The 18,384-nt window shown below is 28.8% G+C and overlaps 1 protein-coding gene across 1 annotated transcript; it reads right to left on the bottom strand.

Annotated features, from left to right (window-relative positions):
* Positions 1 to 8,054: 8,054 nt before the first annotated feature.
* On the bottom strand, positions 8,055 to 9,766 carry LOC110603405 (cyanidin 3-O-galactoside 2''-O-xylosyltransferase FGGT1). The gene has a single exon (XM_021741129.2). The coding sequence runs from the start codon at positions 9,657 to 9,659 to the stop codon at positions 8,283 to 8,285; it is 1,377 nt and encodes a 458-aa protein (XP_021596821.1). The 5' UTR covers positions 9,660 to 9,766; the 3' UTR covers positions 8,055 to 8,282.
* Between the last annotated feature and the right edge of the window lie 8,618 nt (positions 9,767 to 18,384).

Below are 18,384 nucleotides of genomic sequence, written 5' to 3'. Positions count from 1 at the left end.
TAAATTATTTTTTGTGATCGAATTAGGGATGAATTTGTTAGGATATTTGTTAAAATGTGTTAATATTAGCGACGGATTTCCGACGGAACTTTTTCATTGCTAATTATTTCCGACGGATTAGTGACGGATTATGCATCACGTGAATTAGGAACTTCCGACGGATTTAGCGACGAACTAGTTCGTCGCAAAAATTTCCGACGAAATTATCCGTCGGAAAAGCCGTCGCAAATTTATCCAACGGAGTTCAGATCTGTCAGAAATCCGTCGCTACTCTTTCCGACGGAATTTTGATCCGTCGGAAAAAATTAGCGACATGACTTTAAGCGACGGATTTGAGTCCGTCGGAAATCCGTCGCTGAAAGCTTTAGCGACGGATTTTTGACTTTCAGCGACGAAACAATCCGTCGCTGATAGTCTTTTTTGTAGTGATTGCAATTATATTCCAGTTTAAAACTTGAATTGAAGAGAGTATGTTTTGCTAACATGACAATATGATTGTAGATTATTTTATTATACTCATATATCACATAAATAAATAATATCAGTATAAAAAATCTAAATCTTTAAAAATTTTGAAAGTTTGAGACAATAACATATTTGTGATGCCCTTAAATATTTTAGGCTGCACGCGTAGTATACTGATATATTCAACCAGTCTATAATCTTGGCCGACAGGCTTAGCTAATTTTTGAAATTTCATGGTGATAGGATAGATCGTTACAATTGTTGGTCTTTAATGAAAAAATTCCTAGCAACAGTGAGTCATCAGTTCACGTTGACTACGTCCCTACTCTTAGTACATACCGTCTATCGCTCCTATTGATTGAATGGAGTACTTGTTCAGATCGTGCTCAAAATTTCTACATTTATTTTTCTTCATCCCCTTCTGTCTTGGTGCAATAAGCTATAATTTTAACTTCTTTATATGGGCAATTATTTGCCACTAGTTTCAACAAAAATTACAGCAAGTCTCATATTTATTGATTTCTTACTTTTTAAATATCTTTTCAGGTATCCATCATAATAAATTTCAATATATTCGTTATAAGAAACCATGTTAATGTAATAAAAAATAGAAATTATAGTCTTATTGTTTACAGTGCTATTAATATTATGTTATTACTTAATAGTATAAATCAGCACTTGAAGGTATAAGTACAAATATTGTATTAAGAGTATAAATAATTAAAACACAAAAAATTAAGAGAACCAGAACTAAAAAATAGAAAGAAGTCATGTTGTAGTTTCTTATACTAAACAAATAGGAATAAAGTATAATAAAAGGATTTTAGAAATTTAGTGGTGAAAGAGGATAAATTTAAGAATTTTGAGTTGAATTATATTAATTTTTAAAGTTTTGGATTAAATTACAAAATAGTTAAAAAATTTGGACTTTTTATATCAATAGCATTTATCTTCGTTACATATAAATATAATAAAATAATTCATATCACGTCAGTAAGATACGCTCTCTCCATTCAAGTTTTAGTTTAAATATAATTATAATAAAATTTATAATTTTAGATAATTTTATCAATTTTCAAAATCCTGAATTAAATTGTAAAATAGCTAAAAATTTTGAATTTTTTTACGTAAGTAGCCATTTTACAAAAGTTAAGTTTCTTTTCCATGAAGTTTCTAAATTAAATCAGAGTCTAAAATCAATGAAGGAAGGTTGAAAAGAATGATTATCCAGGGCTTGAGACCGGAGTTCAATCCTATCGTTACTGCAATATGTCGTTAGGCAACCTAACCAACCTTATTGGAATTAGAGAATTTATTAGTTGCATAGAAATTCTGAAGAAGCATAACTTAGGGGCTTCCTTGAAAAAGGAAGAAGAAGCTTTATTTAGCAAAAGATGTAAAGGTAAACAAGAAATTCTGAGATTATTTGACTGTTTGTCTTTATTATGTGAACTTGGATATTTATTGTTATCGGCAATCCTTTGATGTGATAATATTGAGGCTATTTACTTGTCTTTTAATCCGTCTTTCATATTAGGACGAAATATATTGAATTCGATTTTAATTTTGTAAGAGATCAAATTCAGCAAAAGAGAGTTCAAATTAAGTTTATTTTCAATCAGGATCAGATTGCGGACATCATAACTAAACTTTTAGAGTCTCGTCTGTTCCTTCATCATCGAGACAAGCTTCATCTCCTCTGTTCTTCATCTTCAGCTTGAGGGGACATGTCAAGATAACATTAAATATATGATTTGTTTCTCAAATATAAACATGCCCATCTTCAGTTTGAGGGGACATGTTAAGATAACATTAAATATATAATCAGCTTCTCAAAGATAAACATGCCGACTCTTTCAATATTTACTTTGATTCAATTAGTTGTAAATATATTCCCTTGATTTCATATGAATATTTTTGTAACAGCCCGGAAACCGAACTGCCACCGGCACTAGGATCCAGATCGACTTAAGGTCGCCGGGACCCGTAGTAAGCCTGCTAGCCTGTCTGTATACCTGTGAAATTCCATACATGATCATACATTTTCTGTAAAACACATAAAACTTTTCTTCATTCCAAGGCTTAACCTGTGCATGCACTCTCTCTGTTCTCTACTAATCCCTACTAAAGCTCCTCATGGCGCTAGGCGGATCAAACTCAGAATGTTAAGCCTGGTTTTGCTCATAAACATACAACAATAAAGAAACATACATAAACTGATCATGTGACTCCATAAAGGGATTACAAGTCTTATAAGTCAAGCACCATTCTATACACTATACATATACATTTACATGTCCACACTAGCTATTACACGACTCTGTACTCTTCTTGTACCCTGCTGTTCTCTCTGACCTCTGAACCTGCACAACTGGAGTTAGGGGAGAGGGATGAGCTACTATAGCCCAGTGAGTAGAATAGTAAGAAAATCACAGGTGCTAAAACATGCTCTCATGGAATGCAACACATAAGCACATCACCTCGGCCGGACGGATCAAAACTCCCTCTATCTCATCTGGGGTACCGGAGTACCATGTGCCTGGTCCCCGTAGGGCTGTTCCAGGTCTTTCCTCTGAGGGCTAATGAATACAACAATAAAGAAACATACATAAACTGATCATGTGACTCCATAAAGGGATTACAAGTCTTATAAGTCAAGCACCATTCTATACACTATGCATATACATTTACATGTCCACACTAGCTATTACACGACTCTGTACTCTTCCTGTACCCTGCTGTTCTCTCTGACCTCTGAACCTGCACAACTGGAGTTAGGGGAGAGGGATGAGCTACTATAGCCCAGTGAGTAGAATAGTAAGAAAATCACAGGTGCTAAAACATGCTCTCATGGAATGCAACACATAAGCACATCACCTCGGCCGGACGGATCAAAACTCCCTCTATCTCATCTGGGGTACCGGAGTACCATGTGCCTGGTCCCCGTAGGGCTGTTCCAGGTCTTTGTGCCTGGTCCCCGTAGGGCTGTTCCAGGTCTTTCCTCTGAGGGCTAATGAATCCTCACGAAGTCCGTGCCGTCTCATAGAAACAATGTACAAGGAGCAATGCCAAGTACAAGGATAAATGCAATGCATCATCTTTGTGTGTACTAATGCACTCACCCTATAGCATAATCATGATGCATGACGCATGATAAAATATTCAGTTCTCATATTAAAACATTAAGTTAAGGTCCACTCACCGTTAGTTATCTCTGAACTGACTCTGCAGGTTCTGACACTGGACTCACTGCTGACTTCCCTGATTCCTCTGGTCCGTACCTACACAGGTGGACTCAAATGAGGGACCAAACGCACTCAAGAATATCTCTCAGACACTCCCCAAAACCCCTCTAAACAATCCTAAAACCATCACATAAAACATGCTAAAGAAAGCTGGACAGGGCACTTTCGGCGGCAAGTTCGGCGGCCGAAACCCCTCTCCAGAGACGAAACTCATGCATGTTCGGCGGCACCTTCGGCGGCCGAAGGTCTCGTCCAGAGACGAAACTCACACACTTTCGGCGGCCGAACTCCCTCTTTCGGCGGCCGAAAGTCTCTGTCTAAACCGAAAGCCTAGCTTTCGGGGGCAACCTTTGGCAGCCGAAACTGCCTCCACAAGGGGTTCGGCGACCGAACCTTCCTTCGGCGGCCGAACCTGGTTTTGCCCGAAGGGCAGAACCCTGCTCTGTTTCATGCAAACTTTGCCCAAAAACCTACAAACATGCATATCAACTACTCACAACGAGCATATACACATATATATGCACAAGGGGTCTAAAACTACCCTAAAACCCCAAACAAACATAGCACATAACACTTAAACATGTTTGAACACCACAAATCACCAAAAACCTCACCTAAACCTAAACATGCATACTACCCATACAAACTTCCTAAAACCTTTCAAAATCATCAAAGAAGCTCAGGATCTTCACTTACCTCTTACACAACTTGAGGATGAAGGATCCTAACGTGGAGATATGAAGAAAAGCTCTTCCAAAGCTCCAAGCTTCAAAACTTGGTTCTTTTGCTCAAAACCTTCATAAGTCACCAATTTGATGAAAAGCATGGAAAACATGAAAGTCAATGTGGGAGAGGCTGAACTCACCTCTGGCTGCAAGTGGAGGAGAAATAACCTCCTTCCACCGACCCTTGGCCCTTTTATAGGTGGCTGGCCAGACCACCTTCGGCAGCCGAACGTGAAGCCGCAACCATGCAATGTTCGGCGACCGAAAGTGACCTTCGGCGGCCGAACCTTTGCAGTTCTCCCTTGTTGCTTTTCTTTCAAAACGCAAGTCTGTTAACACTTCAAAATATGAAAACAAGTGAAAATACCTTGGAAAACCTATGCATTACCCTTCTCGAGGGTTCCGACACCCGAGATTCCACCGGACGACAGGAATGCCGATGCCGGACTCGAGCCGGGTATTACAATTTTAGTTAGTTATGATTTTTTTTTTTTTTTTTGTTAATTGTAGCTTCATATCTGTTATATTTTGGCTATAAAAGCTATGCTGCTGTACTTCATTAAATACAACTTTTTTACTCTTCACTTCTCTATCTTCTATTTGTACAAGTGTAGTATAAATAGTGTTGTGTTCGTACTAAGTAAAGTGTAAACAAAGTGTGATTTTTAATGAGTGCATGTATATTTGATAGTATAGAGAGATTAGATTATAACTAAAGTTGAAATACTTTAATTTAAAACATTAAAAATAAAGTGTAAAATTATAAAATCCATTGAAAAACTCAACTGATTAAATCAAATCGAATTGAATCAAATTAGACGGGTTTGATTTAAATTAATTTTTGCTCAAAATCAATTTGGTTTAATTTTTAAAAATACTAAAATTTTAATTTTTAATTTATCCCATTCGATTCAATTTTAAACCAAACCGATTGAATATTCGCCCCTCCCTAACAATATAATAAAATGAAAAATCAATCAATCTTTCAATGTACTTATCATGTATTATTAATTTTGCGATTAATAACTATCAACCATCACATAAAATATATAAATATATAAACATAAAAATTAATATCAATATTTTCTAAAAATTTACAGTGGATAGCAAATAATACTCAAGCAAGCAAACAAAGCAAAACAAAATCACACTCAATAGTTTATTTAAGTTATAACTTATAGACAAATATATAATATGTAATATTATTTAATTTTATTTAAAAATGTAATATTATTTCAAGCTTATTATAAGATTAAATATCCATTTAAAAAAAAGATTAAATATATAATATTTTATATTATTTATGAGACTGAATATTTTTTAAAATTATTGTGAGTCTAAATATAAGATTAAAACTTATTATCAAGTCCTCTTAAATAGGCTAAACATATAATATTATTTAACAAGTTAAAACCTTATTATAAAAACCATCTTAAATAGAGTAGAATAAGTTTGAAGAAAGTCAAAAAAAAAAAATAAACTAAGATTTAAAAAGATTTTGATCTTCAAAACATTGTTACATCATGTGCTCTTAATCAAAATCTGGTTGTATTATGTATCTTTAACTAAAATCATCTTAAATAAAAAAAATAAAGAGTAAAAAGAGATGAATTTAAAGATTGCAAAAAAAAAAAATCCTAAGATTCAAAGAAAATCCTAAAATTCAAAAATAACCAAGTAAAAAGAAAAAAAAAGAGTTTGAGCAGCTACTAGCGAGAAAGGCCATAGTAATCATGAACGATCGACATAAGAGTGGACGACGATTAAGCAATGTCTTCAAAGCAATGGTGATTAGGAGTGAGCAGTATTCGGTTCAAATGGAAAGAACTGACCGAACTGAATTAATTTAAAAATTCAGTTTAGTTTTTTATTCATTTCGGTTTGGTTTTATTTTTAATTTCAAAAATTTCGATTATTTCAGTTTGGTTCAGTTTTGATCAGAAAAAAATCAAAAAAACTGAATCGAACTTATTAGTGATAATAGTATATTATTTTCAATGATATAGATAGTGATGTTCTGAGATCTAGAAAAAAGGTTTTACAGTGGTTGTATAAGCTTAGGCGGAGAGGAAGACATCCCTCCTGTTTTCCTTTTATCCACTAGTGATGTCTAACCGTCTCTCTGTTATAGTGTCGCATGCCCCTGTCACCCAGGTCCGTATGTATGGATGTGTCAGAGTCCCTCTCCACGCCAGACGGCCATTTAATTCCCCCAGCGTGTATGCGGGTAGGGCTGCGAAATGACTAGGCCAACTACTCTCCTTCACGTCACATCACTGGGCTAGATTACTTTCCACTGGACCTGGGCTCGCGATCGACTCGATTTGCCCCGCATGTCCGAATCAAGACTTGAGATGTTGGATCGATCTGTTAAAGGGAGGCACGCATGTCCGAATCAAGACTTGAGATGTTGGATCGATCTGTTAAAGGGAGGCTTCATGGACTTTGGGCCAGCGTTATTCTCTTGGACCCGGTCTTATTCAGGGTAGAGAAAGTCCGGCGGTCATCAGAAGGATTAGATCATATTAAGATTAAAATATTCCAATTAAATTTAAAAATACTAAAAATAAAGTATAAAAAATAAAAATTTTATTAAAAATTTAAACTGATCAAACCGAATCAAATCAAATTGAATAAGATCGGATAGATTCAATTTGATTTTTGACCAAAATCAGTTCGATTCAATTTTTATAAATACTAAAATTTTGATTTTTAATTTATTCAATTCGATTCGATTTTAAGTCAAATCGACCGAATATTCACTAATGGTAGTAATATTTAGTATCTTCAAAGGGCTACTTGCTATTCCTATTGGGTTAGCAGGGAACAAATATGAGACAATTCAAGGAAATTTTTTAAGAAATTTGAATATATTGCTATTTTGCGATATAATTAGCAAGAGAATTAATTTCGTCGCTAATTTTTATTAACTCTGTTGCAAATTTACATTTGAGTCGTCATTTAAGCACCAATCATTTTGAATATATTGCTAGTTTGCGATATAATTAGCAAGAGAATTAATTTCATCGCTAATTTTTATTAATTCTGTTGTAAATTTACATTTGAGTCGTCATTGAAGCACCAATCATTTTCCGTCGTAAATTTATCGTAGGTTTCATCGATAATTTTATTTCTTTTGACAGGTACATTCTCCTTCACAAGTTCTATTCCAAAAGCTCTGATTTTTTCTAATGGATGATGAGTGCGTGGACGCGTAGAAGTGAGTATGTGATTGTTAAGTTTGAGTGGTGGCTTATTGTATGAACGTGAAAGTGTGTTGCTGAGAGAAGTTAAAGTGAAAGCTTGATTGTAAAATTTCAGTTTAGTCCTTATCAATAAAAGTCTTGTTTACTCAAGTCTTTTTCATCTTTTAGCTTCTTATTTCTATTGCTCATATTTTTCTACATTAAGGAGATAAATTTTACTTTACCTCTCATATCTCTGAACGATATTGCTTGAATATAAAATTTTTTAAATATCAATTTTATAAATAATAAAATTCTTAAACTCTATTTATTTCACGGACAATACTTTAAAAAAATATTTGCAATCCCATCTTTCATTTAAAAATTTTCAAAGAAAAAAATAAAGAAACGAAGTATATGAGATATGAGCCTAATAAAGAAATTGAAATTCATAGCCAACCTTCTAAAAAAATATCATTACATTAGAGCAAATTCTTAAAATAAGGCATAATCTTAAATCCCAAATTCTGATAATTTGAAAATACACAAATCTTCTTTTCTTTTTTTAGTAAAATACATAAGATAGGCGCACCCACAGGAACCTCTGAATAAACCAAATTCCAGATAATGCAGATTTCATATAAGGGTTCAATGATCTTCATTCAATCTAACAAAGCATGCAAGTTCTGGATAAAGCTATCAATGTAAGAGTCTTCAAGCTTGTCGCTTGATAAAAATTCTCTCCATTTTGTATGATTTCTTCTCACCTCTTTCGCTATCTCACTATCATCATCTGTTACAGCTTTCACAGCTTTCCACACACCATCTCTTGTAAACAAGCCATCTTCTTCTCCTTTCTCCACCTCCACCCCAACTTTCAGATCTCCACCCATCAATCTTGCGTTAATGATTTGATCTCCTGCATATGGCAGCAATACCAATTGACACTCTTTTACCATGGCTTCTGATAGCGATCCAGATCCACAATGAGTCACAAAACATCCCACAGATGGGTGTTTTAAGATCAGCTGTTGCTGAATCCAACTCCCATAAACCCATCCTCTTCCTTTGGTTCTCTCTGAAAACCCTTCTGGCAATGCTGACTCTATCGTTTCAGCTCCGATTGGTGCTTTCAGGGCTGCCAGAAATGGCAAGCCTGTGAGTTCTAGACCTAATACCAGCTCTTGAAACTGGTCTTTTGCAAGAATGCATTCACTGCCAAAAGCACAGAACACAACAGTTCCAGGTTCAAATCCATCCAAGAATTCTGCAATGTGTTCATCTAATACAGAATCCGGAGGTTCTGGCACAACAGGACCTGCCAAAATCACTGGCTTGCCGAATTGCTTTTCAACATATTGACAAAAAGGGCCTTCCATCTCTCTGCAAGTTTTGAAACTGATGACATCAGATCCATTGAAAGAAAGCATTTGGCGTTCCATGAATGTTATGCCGCTGCCATATTCGTTTTCAGCTGTGGCCGCTAGCGTTCGAGCTTCATGGGCACGCAGCTTTATCGACGACGGAGGGAAACTCGCCGGAGGTTTCGTCAAATCATCTCCCGTCCGACTTTTCTCCAAAAGATTTCTTTCAGGGCTCATCAGGTAACCAACGGTAGCTGGACTAATGGTACAATAAAGCACAGCTTTTATCCCAAGCCTACCTGAAACTTCCGGCAACCAATAAGTGAAATCAAAGAAAACGAAATGGGGTTTGAGATCCTGGAGATATTCTTCGATGACAGGCTTCGTGAGATCCATGGCAGTCATTAGAAGAGAATGCAAAGAGAAATTGACATCGTTTGTTGTCTCAGCGCCTGGAGGGAGGCCATCAACCTCCGGAACATTGACAGGAATGAAGGTGATGAGATCTGGGTGATGATTGAAAGGCTCAAACTTGGGTTTGGTTTTCTGTGGAAGGAAGAAAGAGATTCTGTGGCCTCTCTGAGCGAGCTTGTTGGCGAGATGGAGAAATGAGGTAAGGTGGCCAAAAGCGAACCATGGATACATAGCTACGTGAATGTTTTTGTGGCCAGCCATGATTCCTGTCTTGTAGCTGATCTCGTAAGATTCTGAAACGTAGGTTTTATCTTGGCATGATCAAGAAGAAGATTTAAATATCAGCACTCAGAAAGATTATGATTTATAATTCGAAATTTAAATTTCCTGTTTATCTAATAATAATAATGATTTTATTTTCTTCTTCTTCACCTTTTTCTTTTTAAGGTTATCTCATCTGTGGCTGAAAGTTCTCTTCTTGTTAGACGCCGAACATCTGTAATATTAATTATTACTTTTATTATTATTAGTTTAGATTTTTCTTGCTCGGAACCTAATTTTAGTGGCAATTTTATTACCGAATTGTTCCACATTAGAAATTTTTTTCCCATAGAGTTCTTGGGTTGTTATGATTTTACTCTTAAATATCAAAATAATATTTAAATATCCACATGATAGATATTTTTTTTTTTTTTTGAAATAGGGGTTAGGGGAGTGGAACCTTAGATCTCTTAAGACTACAAGGATGTACTTTCCACCAAACTAAATCTCGGAGTGCATCCACATGATAGATATTAAAACTATTAAATTTAATTTAATAATTATATTTACTGATTTAATTTGATGGTAAGTGCATTTAAATAAATATGAGAGATCTCATATAATATTATTTTAATTTTTAATTTCCTGTTTAAAAAAAATTTAATCTAATAATTGATAGATAATTGATATATGATTTATAAATTGTATTTTAAATAAATTTTATAATTAGGATTGTGTTTTATGGATTAATAGCTATTTTAATTTTATTTTTTATTTAGATTATATTATCTTTTAAAATTTATTAATTTAAATTTTATTAATTAAATTATTTAAAATTATAAAAAAATATAAATAAATTAAAAATATTATAAATAATATAGTTAATATATAAAAAAACTCAATCTTTTATAAATTTTTATAATTAAATCCTATATTAATTTTATTTGTAAATGCATTCTACTATTATTTTTATCGATTAAAGATTTTTAACGATCAAACCATATTCTAATCCTTTTTTCAATTTATTATGTAGGTTTACTATTTGTTATATTCTTAAGAAGAGAATTATATATATATTAAAATTAATTTACAATTACATTTCACATGTTTTCTTTCTGAGAATATAAAATAATAAAGCAGTTGTAATTATTTTCTTTTTTAAATATCGCTTTTCTTTTTACTTTTAACTACATTATTAATCATACACTTTCTACTTTATTAAAGTAAAACTTTGAAAAAAAATAATTTAAAAGTGAATTAATTTAAGATTAAATTAAGATAAATTGGTATATCAAAATTATTGATATAATTTATAAAATTATGATAATGATATATGATGCTCTGAGATCCAAGAGAAAATAGGATTTTACAATGGTTGAGTAAGATTGGTCTGAGAGGAGGGTACTTCTCTCCCTTTATTCTTTTCTTTTTATCTGCCAGTAACATATAACGGTTTTGCTATTATTGGACCACATGTCTCTGCCATATGAATTCGTACGTAAGGGAACGCCAGTCGTCTGCTCCATGCTAAACGACTATTTAATTCCTTCCCTAGTACGCATGTAAGCAATTCTGCTGGATGTTCGGGCCGGTTATTCCTTATCACACTGGGCCTCAAAACCGAGATGGGTGTGAGAGGACTGAGGCTCACGGGAGGTTCGACCTTGAGGCCGGATGGTCCAGACTTCAACGCCTTTCAACCCTTGGGCTAAACTTGCGATCATGGGCTGGACCTTATATCGAGGCGGTGAAGTCCAGCGGTTATCAATATAAATTATTTTAACGTTATAAATTTTAATTTTAGGAGAAATAACAAAATAAAATTTAATTTTTTCAAAATTTTAAATTACGCTCTAAATTTTTAATTTTTTACTAATTGTATCGTAAATTTTACTGATATGAACAAAATAAGGTGACAATAATGTTACAGTTTCATTAGTATTTAACGATAGAATTAGTATTGAATATTCATATGTAATGAAAATTTTAGCATTTTTTTTATTTTTTTAATTATAAAAATATTTTACATATTTTAAATTTTGATTATTTCGTAATTAAAATATTAACCTAAAGTATAGGAAACAAAACGTTGTCTTCAAAAAAAAAAAAAAAAAAGGAAACACAAACGTTGTTCACTAGAATTGCCTTTTTCCCACAATTCCTTATTTTCTTCTCTTCCATGATATTTGACAAAAAAATCTCTTCCATGGGAAGAGTGTCAAACAAGTAAAAATTGGGAGATTAAGGACCATTTCGCAATAACTTGTAAGGAATGGTTAAAATATTAATATTTAATTTCAGATTATTTGCAAGAAAATAATTTATATTTAAAAAAATATTTTTATTTTGTAAATAATATTTTTTAATAAAATAATTTATTTTTTATTATTTAATTTTAATTTTATAAATAAAAAATATTAATAAATTTATATACATTATCAAAATATAGTTTAAATAAAAAGATAAAATTAAAATATGCAAAACACCTTTAATTTTAAAGTTATCCGAAATGCAATTAATAGATTTTAAGGACTATATGATTTAACTTTTGAAAATAGCTTATCGCCCATGATTATCACTAAATACTAAACACTAATAGTCAATTGCTGATCCGATGATTATCACTAAATACTAAACACTAAGTCGATTGCTAATTTGGAAGAGTCGTGTATATTTCTGTAGTTGACTTTTTTTAAAATTTTATTAATTCGATTATTTCAAAATATAATATTCAATAAAGGTTTACTAGTTATTATGGATTTCTAAAATCGCAACGACAACGTCAGTTTTGAAATCTTATTCGAGTTTTATCTCGTAAAAACTCTTTTTCGTGATTTTGTTCAGAAGACTTTAATGGTTTATACTAGAGAGATGAGAAAAAAGAATAAATATCTTTGCCAAATTATCTTATACAGAGATTTGATTTTGAATGATAGTAAATTTTTGTTAGACTCTATAACTAATATTTCAGTTAGATGAATTCGTTGTAATACTACTTTAACTACTCATACTTTAACTAGAGAATCTATTAGACATAATTATCTATCTATTTGGAATGATATCAATCTTTATTTGATAGAATTTTATTAATATAATCAGCAGTTTTACTTTCGGTTAATTGCTAATTATAATAGAATAATCTCAAATATTTGATAAATTATATTTAATTATATTTAATTAGTACTATTTAAATGTAAAATAACGAATAAAAGTTATTCATTATATAATTTATTTATTATTAAAATAGACTAAAATTAATAATTTATTCTGTATATATAAAATTTAAAAATATGATTATCAATAAAATAAATTTAATTTTTTTATGTATATATAAGTTATTTTTATAATATTTGTATTTATTTTATAATTATAAATAGTTTAGTAATATATATTGCAATTTATTTTAATATGAAAATTTGATAATTAATAAAGATTAAAAATATAATTTGATAATTAATAAAAATATATATTGCTCTAAATAAATGTCAGAAAATATAAAATATATTTTCTTAAAAAAATTTCCAGAGTTTAAATCTAAAATTTATCTTATAAAAAAAAAGGGCAAGTTTTAGCGTTTAATCAGTTGCAAAAGCCATGCATGGTAAGGTGGGCAATTGGCAAATTTTTTTTTTAATTTCAAGATTTTTCTTTATTTTTTTAGATTTTATAATTTAAAATCAATAATTCCCTCCTTTTAAAAAAAGACCTTGTTTCTCCCTTAAAAAAATGAGTTGTATTAATATGAATTGAATTAAGATTTTTTACTTTTTAATTTATAATAAACCTATAACTTTGGTATATGATATTACCAATTATAATCATTCCATTAAAAAATATATTTTAATATAAAAATGTGAATAGTTATTTATATAATAAAATTAAATATTAATAGCTCGTTAATTATTATTTGATCAAGTATATTAAATATTATATTTTTTATAAGATTAATAATTAAAATAATATATTAAGTTCTCTATAGAAATTTAAATTCATAAATTTTTATTCTTACAAAAATTATTTTTTCACATACATAGATTTAATTCTACTTTAACATTTATCGAAAAAATATAGTCAATATATAAAAGGAAAAAAAAGGAATAATGCAATTTTAACATTATAAATTTTAATTTTAAGAAAAAATGATTAAAAAAACTTGAATTTAAAAAAGATAAATATATATATATATATATACTATTGAGCTATTGATTCATGAAAATTGAGTTAATGAGAGAGATTGTTTAGATCTGCCAATATTTAATTGTTGATTTCTAGTTGGAAGTCCGTACAGTGAGTTTTTCATTTTTAACCTTGTAGAAGATGCTTGCTGCTATGAGGAATTTGTTAAATTCACTTAGGACTATCTCATTCAAAATTTAATTTTAGAAAAAAAGTGTCTATAATTCATATAAAGAACACGTTATCCCTTTTCATAATCAATTTGAAATTCAATACTTTTATACTCAGAATTTTTACTGATGCGTGATATATTTATAGAAAATCCGTGATATATTTATAGAAAATCCAATATCGAATGAGAGAGTCTGATATCATGTTAAATTTGGATTAGAACTAACTCACCCCATAGTTGAATTCCACATCCATTGTGTAGAAAGGTAATGTGTCCCTTATATCTAATTTTTGAAGTGAGTTAAGACTGATCCAAATTTAAAAAATTATCTCATTTCAATATTTGCAAACATTAAATAAAATCCACCTTTTATGAATTAACACCCTATCTTACATAAAGAATTATCAACAACACCATATAAAATCCAAATTTCAACATATTTCATCTAAAAGTTGAAGTATTTGAATATTCATATATAATGAAAAATTTAGCATTTTTGTCTAAATGGGATTTTTTTTTCTTTTTTTAATTATAAAAATATTTTACATATTTTAAATTTTGATTATTTCATAATTAAAATATTAACCTAAAGTATAGGAAACAAAAACGTTATCTTCAAAAAAAATAAAAAAAGGAAACACAAACGTCGTTCACTAGAATTGCCTTTTTCCCACAATTCCTTATTTTCTTCTCTTCCATGATATTTGATACAAAAATCTCTTCCATGGAAAGAGTGTCAAACAAGTAAAAATTGGGAGATTAAGGACCAATTTGCAATAATTTGTAAGGAATGGTTAAAGTTTACAGAAAATAATTTATATTTTAAAAAAAATTAAGAAAATAATTTATTTTTTATTATTTAGTTTTAATTTTAAAAATAAAAATATTAGTAAATTTATATATAGTGATGGTATATTATCAAAATATAAAAAGTAATTTCCTTTTTCAAAAAAATGAAGTAATTTTTTAAAAAAAATACTTAGGCTCTGTTTGGCTATCAGTGTTTAGTGTTTTGATATTAGTGATTAAGAAAGTTTTTTATGAAAAATTACTTATACACTGTTACAACAGTTATAATATTAGAAAGTCAGTTCGCTGCTGCTTAATAATAATTTAAATTAATTATTTTAAATAAAGGAAAAAGTGAATTTAAAAATTATTTAAATTATTAAATTATTTAATAATCGATAATGGATAGTATTACCATCGCTTTAATTTATTTTTTTTAATATTTTCTGTCTAATCAATTCTTTTAAAGGTATATTTAGATTAAATGTAAAATACTAAATAAAAATATATATTATATAATTTATTTATTATTAAAATGAATCTAAAATTAATAATTTATCTTATAATATATATATATATATATAATTTAAAAATATGATTATCAATAAAAATAAATTTAATTTTTTTTATGTATATATAAGTTATTTTTATAATAAATTTAATAATTAATAAAGATTAAAAATGTAATTTGGTCCAAATAAAATAAAATTAAAAACTCATTGAAAAGGCATCTAATCAGCTACCTATCAGCGGCCTTTTCCAAGAGTTATCAAATACAAAAATTCTTTTTCAAGAGTTATCAAACACAAAAATTAGCAATTTAGAAGATGATCGGCTATTAATTTAATGAAAAGAATAAATCCAACACTCTCGTGTAGCAATTATTTATTAATTATTACTAAATACTTGATTAAATTATTTTAATATCTATTAATCGATCATTAAATTAAATATCCTCTAATCTTTCAAATGTCAAAAAGTATAAAATATATATTTTTTAAAAATTTCCAGAGTTTAAAGCTAAAATTTATCTTACAAAAAAAGGCAAGTTTTAGCGTTTAATCAGTTGAAAAGCCATGCATGGTAAGGTGGGCAACTGGCAATTTTTTTTTTATTTCAAAATTTTTCTTTATTTTTTTAGATTTTATAATTTAAAATAAAAAAAAAACTTCTGTTTTTTTCTAAAAAAAAGTGAGTTGTATTAATTGGAATTGATTTAAAATTTTTTACTTTTTAATTTATAAACCTATAACTTTAATGCATTAAAGGATTTGGTTATTAGTTACAAGTCAAACATTTTATTTTTTATAGAAATAAAAGTTTTTAATTCTCGTATAGGATTTTTTCGTAATTTTTTATATTTTGATGGTTGCTTCTCATAATAGACAAGAATTGGAAGAGATTTTTCGTTAATGTGAAAGAGTCATGTGTCTATTTCTCTGGTTGATTTTTCTTCAAATTTTATTAATTCAGTTATTTCGGAAGATAATGTTTAACAGAGATTTATTAATTATTATGGATTTTCGATATTGTAACGACGACGTAAGTCTTAAAACTTTATTCAAGTTTTATCTCGTATAAACTCTCTTCCGTAATTTTGTTCGGGAGACTTTAATAATTTCTGCTATAGAGATGAGAAAGAAAGAGGAGTATATTTACCAAATTATCTTATGCAGGAATTTAGACAAACATATGAGGAGTATCTTTGCTAAATTATCTTATGCATGGGTTTGATTTTGAATGATTATAAATTTTTATTAAATTCTATATTTGATATTTCTATTAGATGGGTTGTTATAATACTACTGCTCATACTTTGGCTAGAGAATTTATTATGCATAATCGTCTCTTTGTTTGAAATGATATTTCTTTTTATTTGATAAAATTTTATTAATACAATCAGTAATTTTACTTTAAAAAATAGAAAAAAACCTATAATTTTATATATAATATTACCAATTATAATTATTTCATTAAAAATATATTTTAATATAGAAATGTGAATAGTTAGTTATATAATAAAATTAAATATTAATAGCTCGTTAAATATTATTTGATCACATATATTAAATATTATATTTTTTTATAAAATTAATAATTAAAATAATATATTAAGTTCTCTATAAAAATTTAAATTCATAAATTTTTATTCTTATAAAAACTATTTTTTCACCTACGTAAATTTAATTCTACTTTTACATTTATTGAGAAAATATAGTCAATCTGATAACTGTTGACCTTCTCACCCTGCAAAAATAGATCAGGTCCAGAATTCAGAACAACTTTAGGCAGGCCTGTTCGTTAGTCCAGATTTGAGCTGCCAAATGCTCAGCGGGCCGGATCGCATTTGAGCTTAGGGATCCGACATGATGATAAATGAATCGACTTAGTTCTACCGCAGCCCTTTTTTGAATGCGCACTAAAAAAATTAAATGGCCATCTGACGTAGATGAGAAAACTGATACTCCGGCACGTACGGACCTGGCGTGACTGTAGTGGAAAAGCTATTAGGCGTCACTAACAAATACGAGAAAGGGAATAAGAAGTAGAAGAAAGCCTTCGACAAGGAGGCACCTATGTTTTTTGGATTTGCGACAATCTATTACTTTACTATATATAAAAGTAAAAAAAGGAATAATGAAAATTTTCATATACCCTTTAAGCCTTTAAATTATTTACAATAGTATTTTATTTAAATAATTAATAATTTTATTATTTAAAATTTAATTTTTAAAATAAATGATAATTTTATTTTTTAAATTAATTTTAATTAGTTAAAGAAATTTTAAAAATATATAAAAATATAATAAGATTAATTTTTTTACATATATAAATTAAATTATAATTTTATTATTTAAATTAATTTTGAAGTTTGTTAAAGAAAATTTAAAGTAAGAATCTAAATTAATTTAAGTACCACTAAAAAAAAGAATTTATTAAAATAATATGTTTAAGTATTAGATAAATATTAAAATAATAAATCCATATTTTAAAGTATAAATTAAAATAAAAGGTTAAATTTGATTTAATGAATCTTAAAATATTAATGAAATAAAAAAATTTAAAATAAGAAGTATATAAAATCATCAATTCGTTTTCAGTGAATGAATTTAAGAGCAATCTCTACCATTAGCGATGTCCCCAACAGTCACCTTCTCCTTCTTGAGCTGCCTCACACACATTAAACTAGACGTCAGCATTATTTGTTATTTGTTTTAAACTGAAAAAAATACGTTAAGAATACTTTATTTTAAACTAAAAAAATTAATTAAATTAAATTAATTTAAAATTTTAATTTAATTTTTTTATTTTAATTTAATTTTAAATTTTAAAATTTTAACTATTTCAATTTAATTTAATTTTAATAAAAAAAATTAAAATTATTTTTTATAATATTTGAAATTAAATTATATTAACATTAAAATATTTCAATTAAATTTTAAAATAATATAAAAAAATAAAAAATTTATTAAAAATTTAAATTAATCAAATTAAATTAAATCAAATCAAACCAAATTAATTTAATTTTTAATTAAAATCAATTCAATTTAATTTTTATAAATAATAAATTTTTAATTTTTAATTTAT

Source organism: Manihot esculenta, chromosome 16, assembly GCF_001659605.2.
Source record: "Manihot esculenta cultivar AM560-2 chromosome 16, M.esculenta_v8, whole genome shotgun sequence".
Taxonomy (NCBI): domain Eukaryota; kingdom Viridiplantae; phylum Streptophyta; class Magnoliopsida; order Malpighiales; family Euphorbiaceae; genus Manihot; species Manihot esculenta.
The sequence above is the reverse complement of the archived record's forward strand: the minus strand, read 5'-3'. Positions and strand labels throughout refer to the sequence as shown.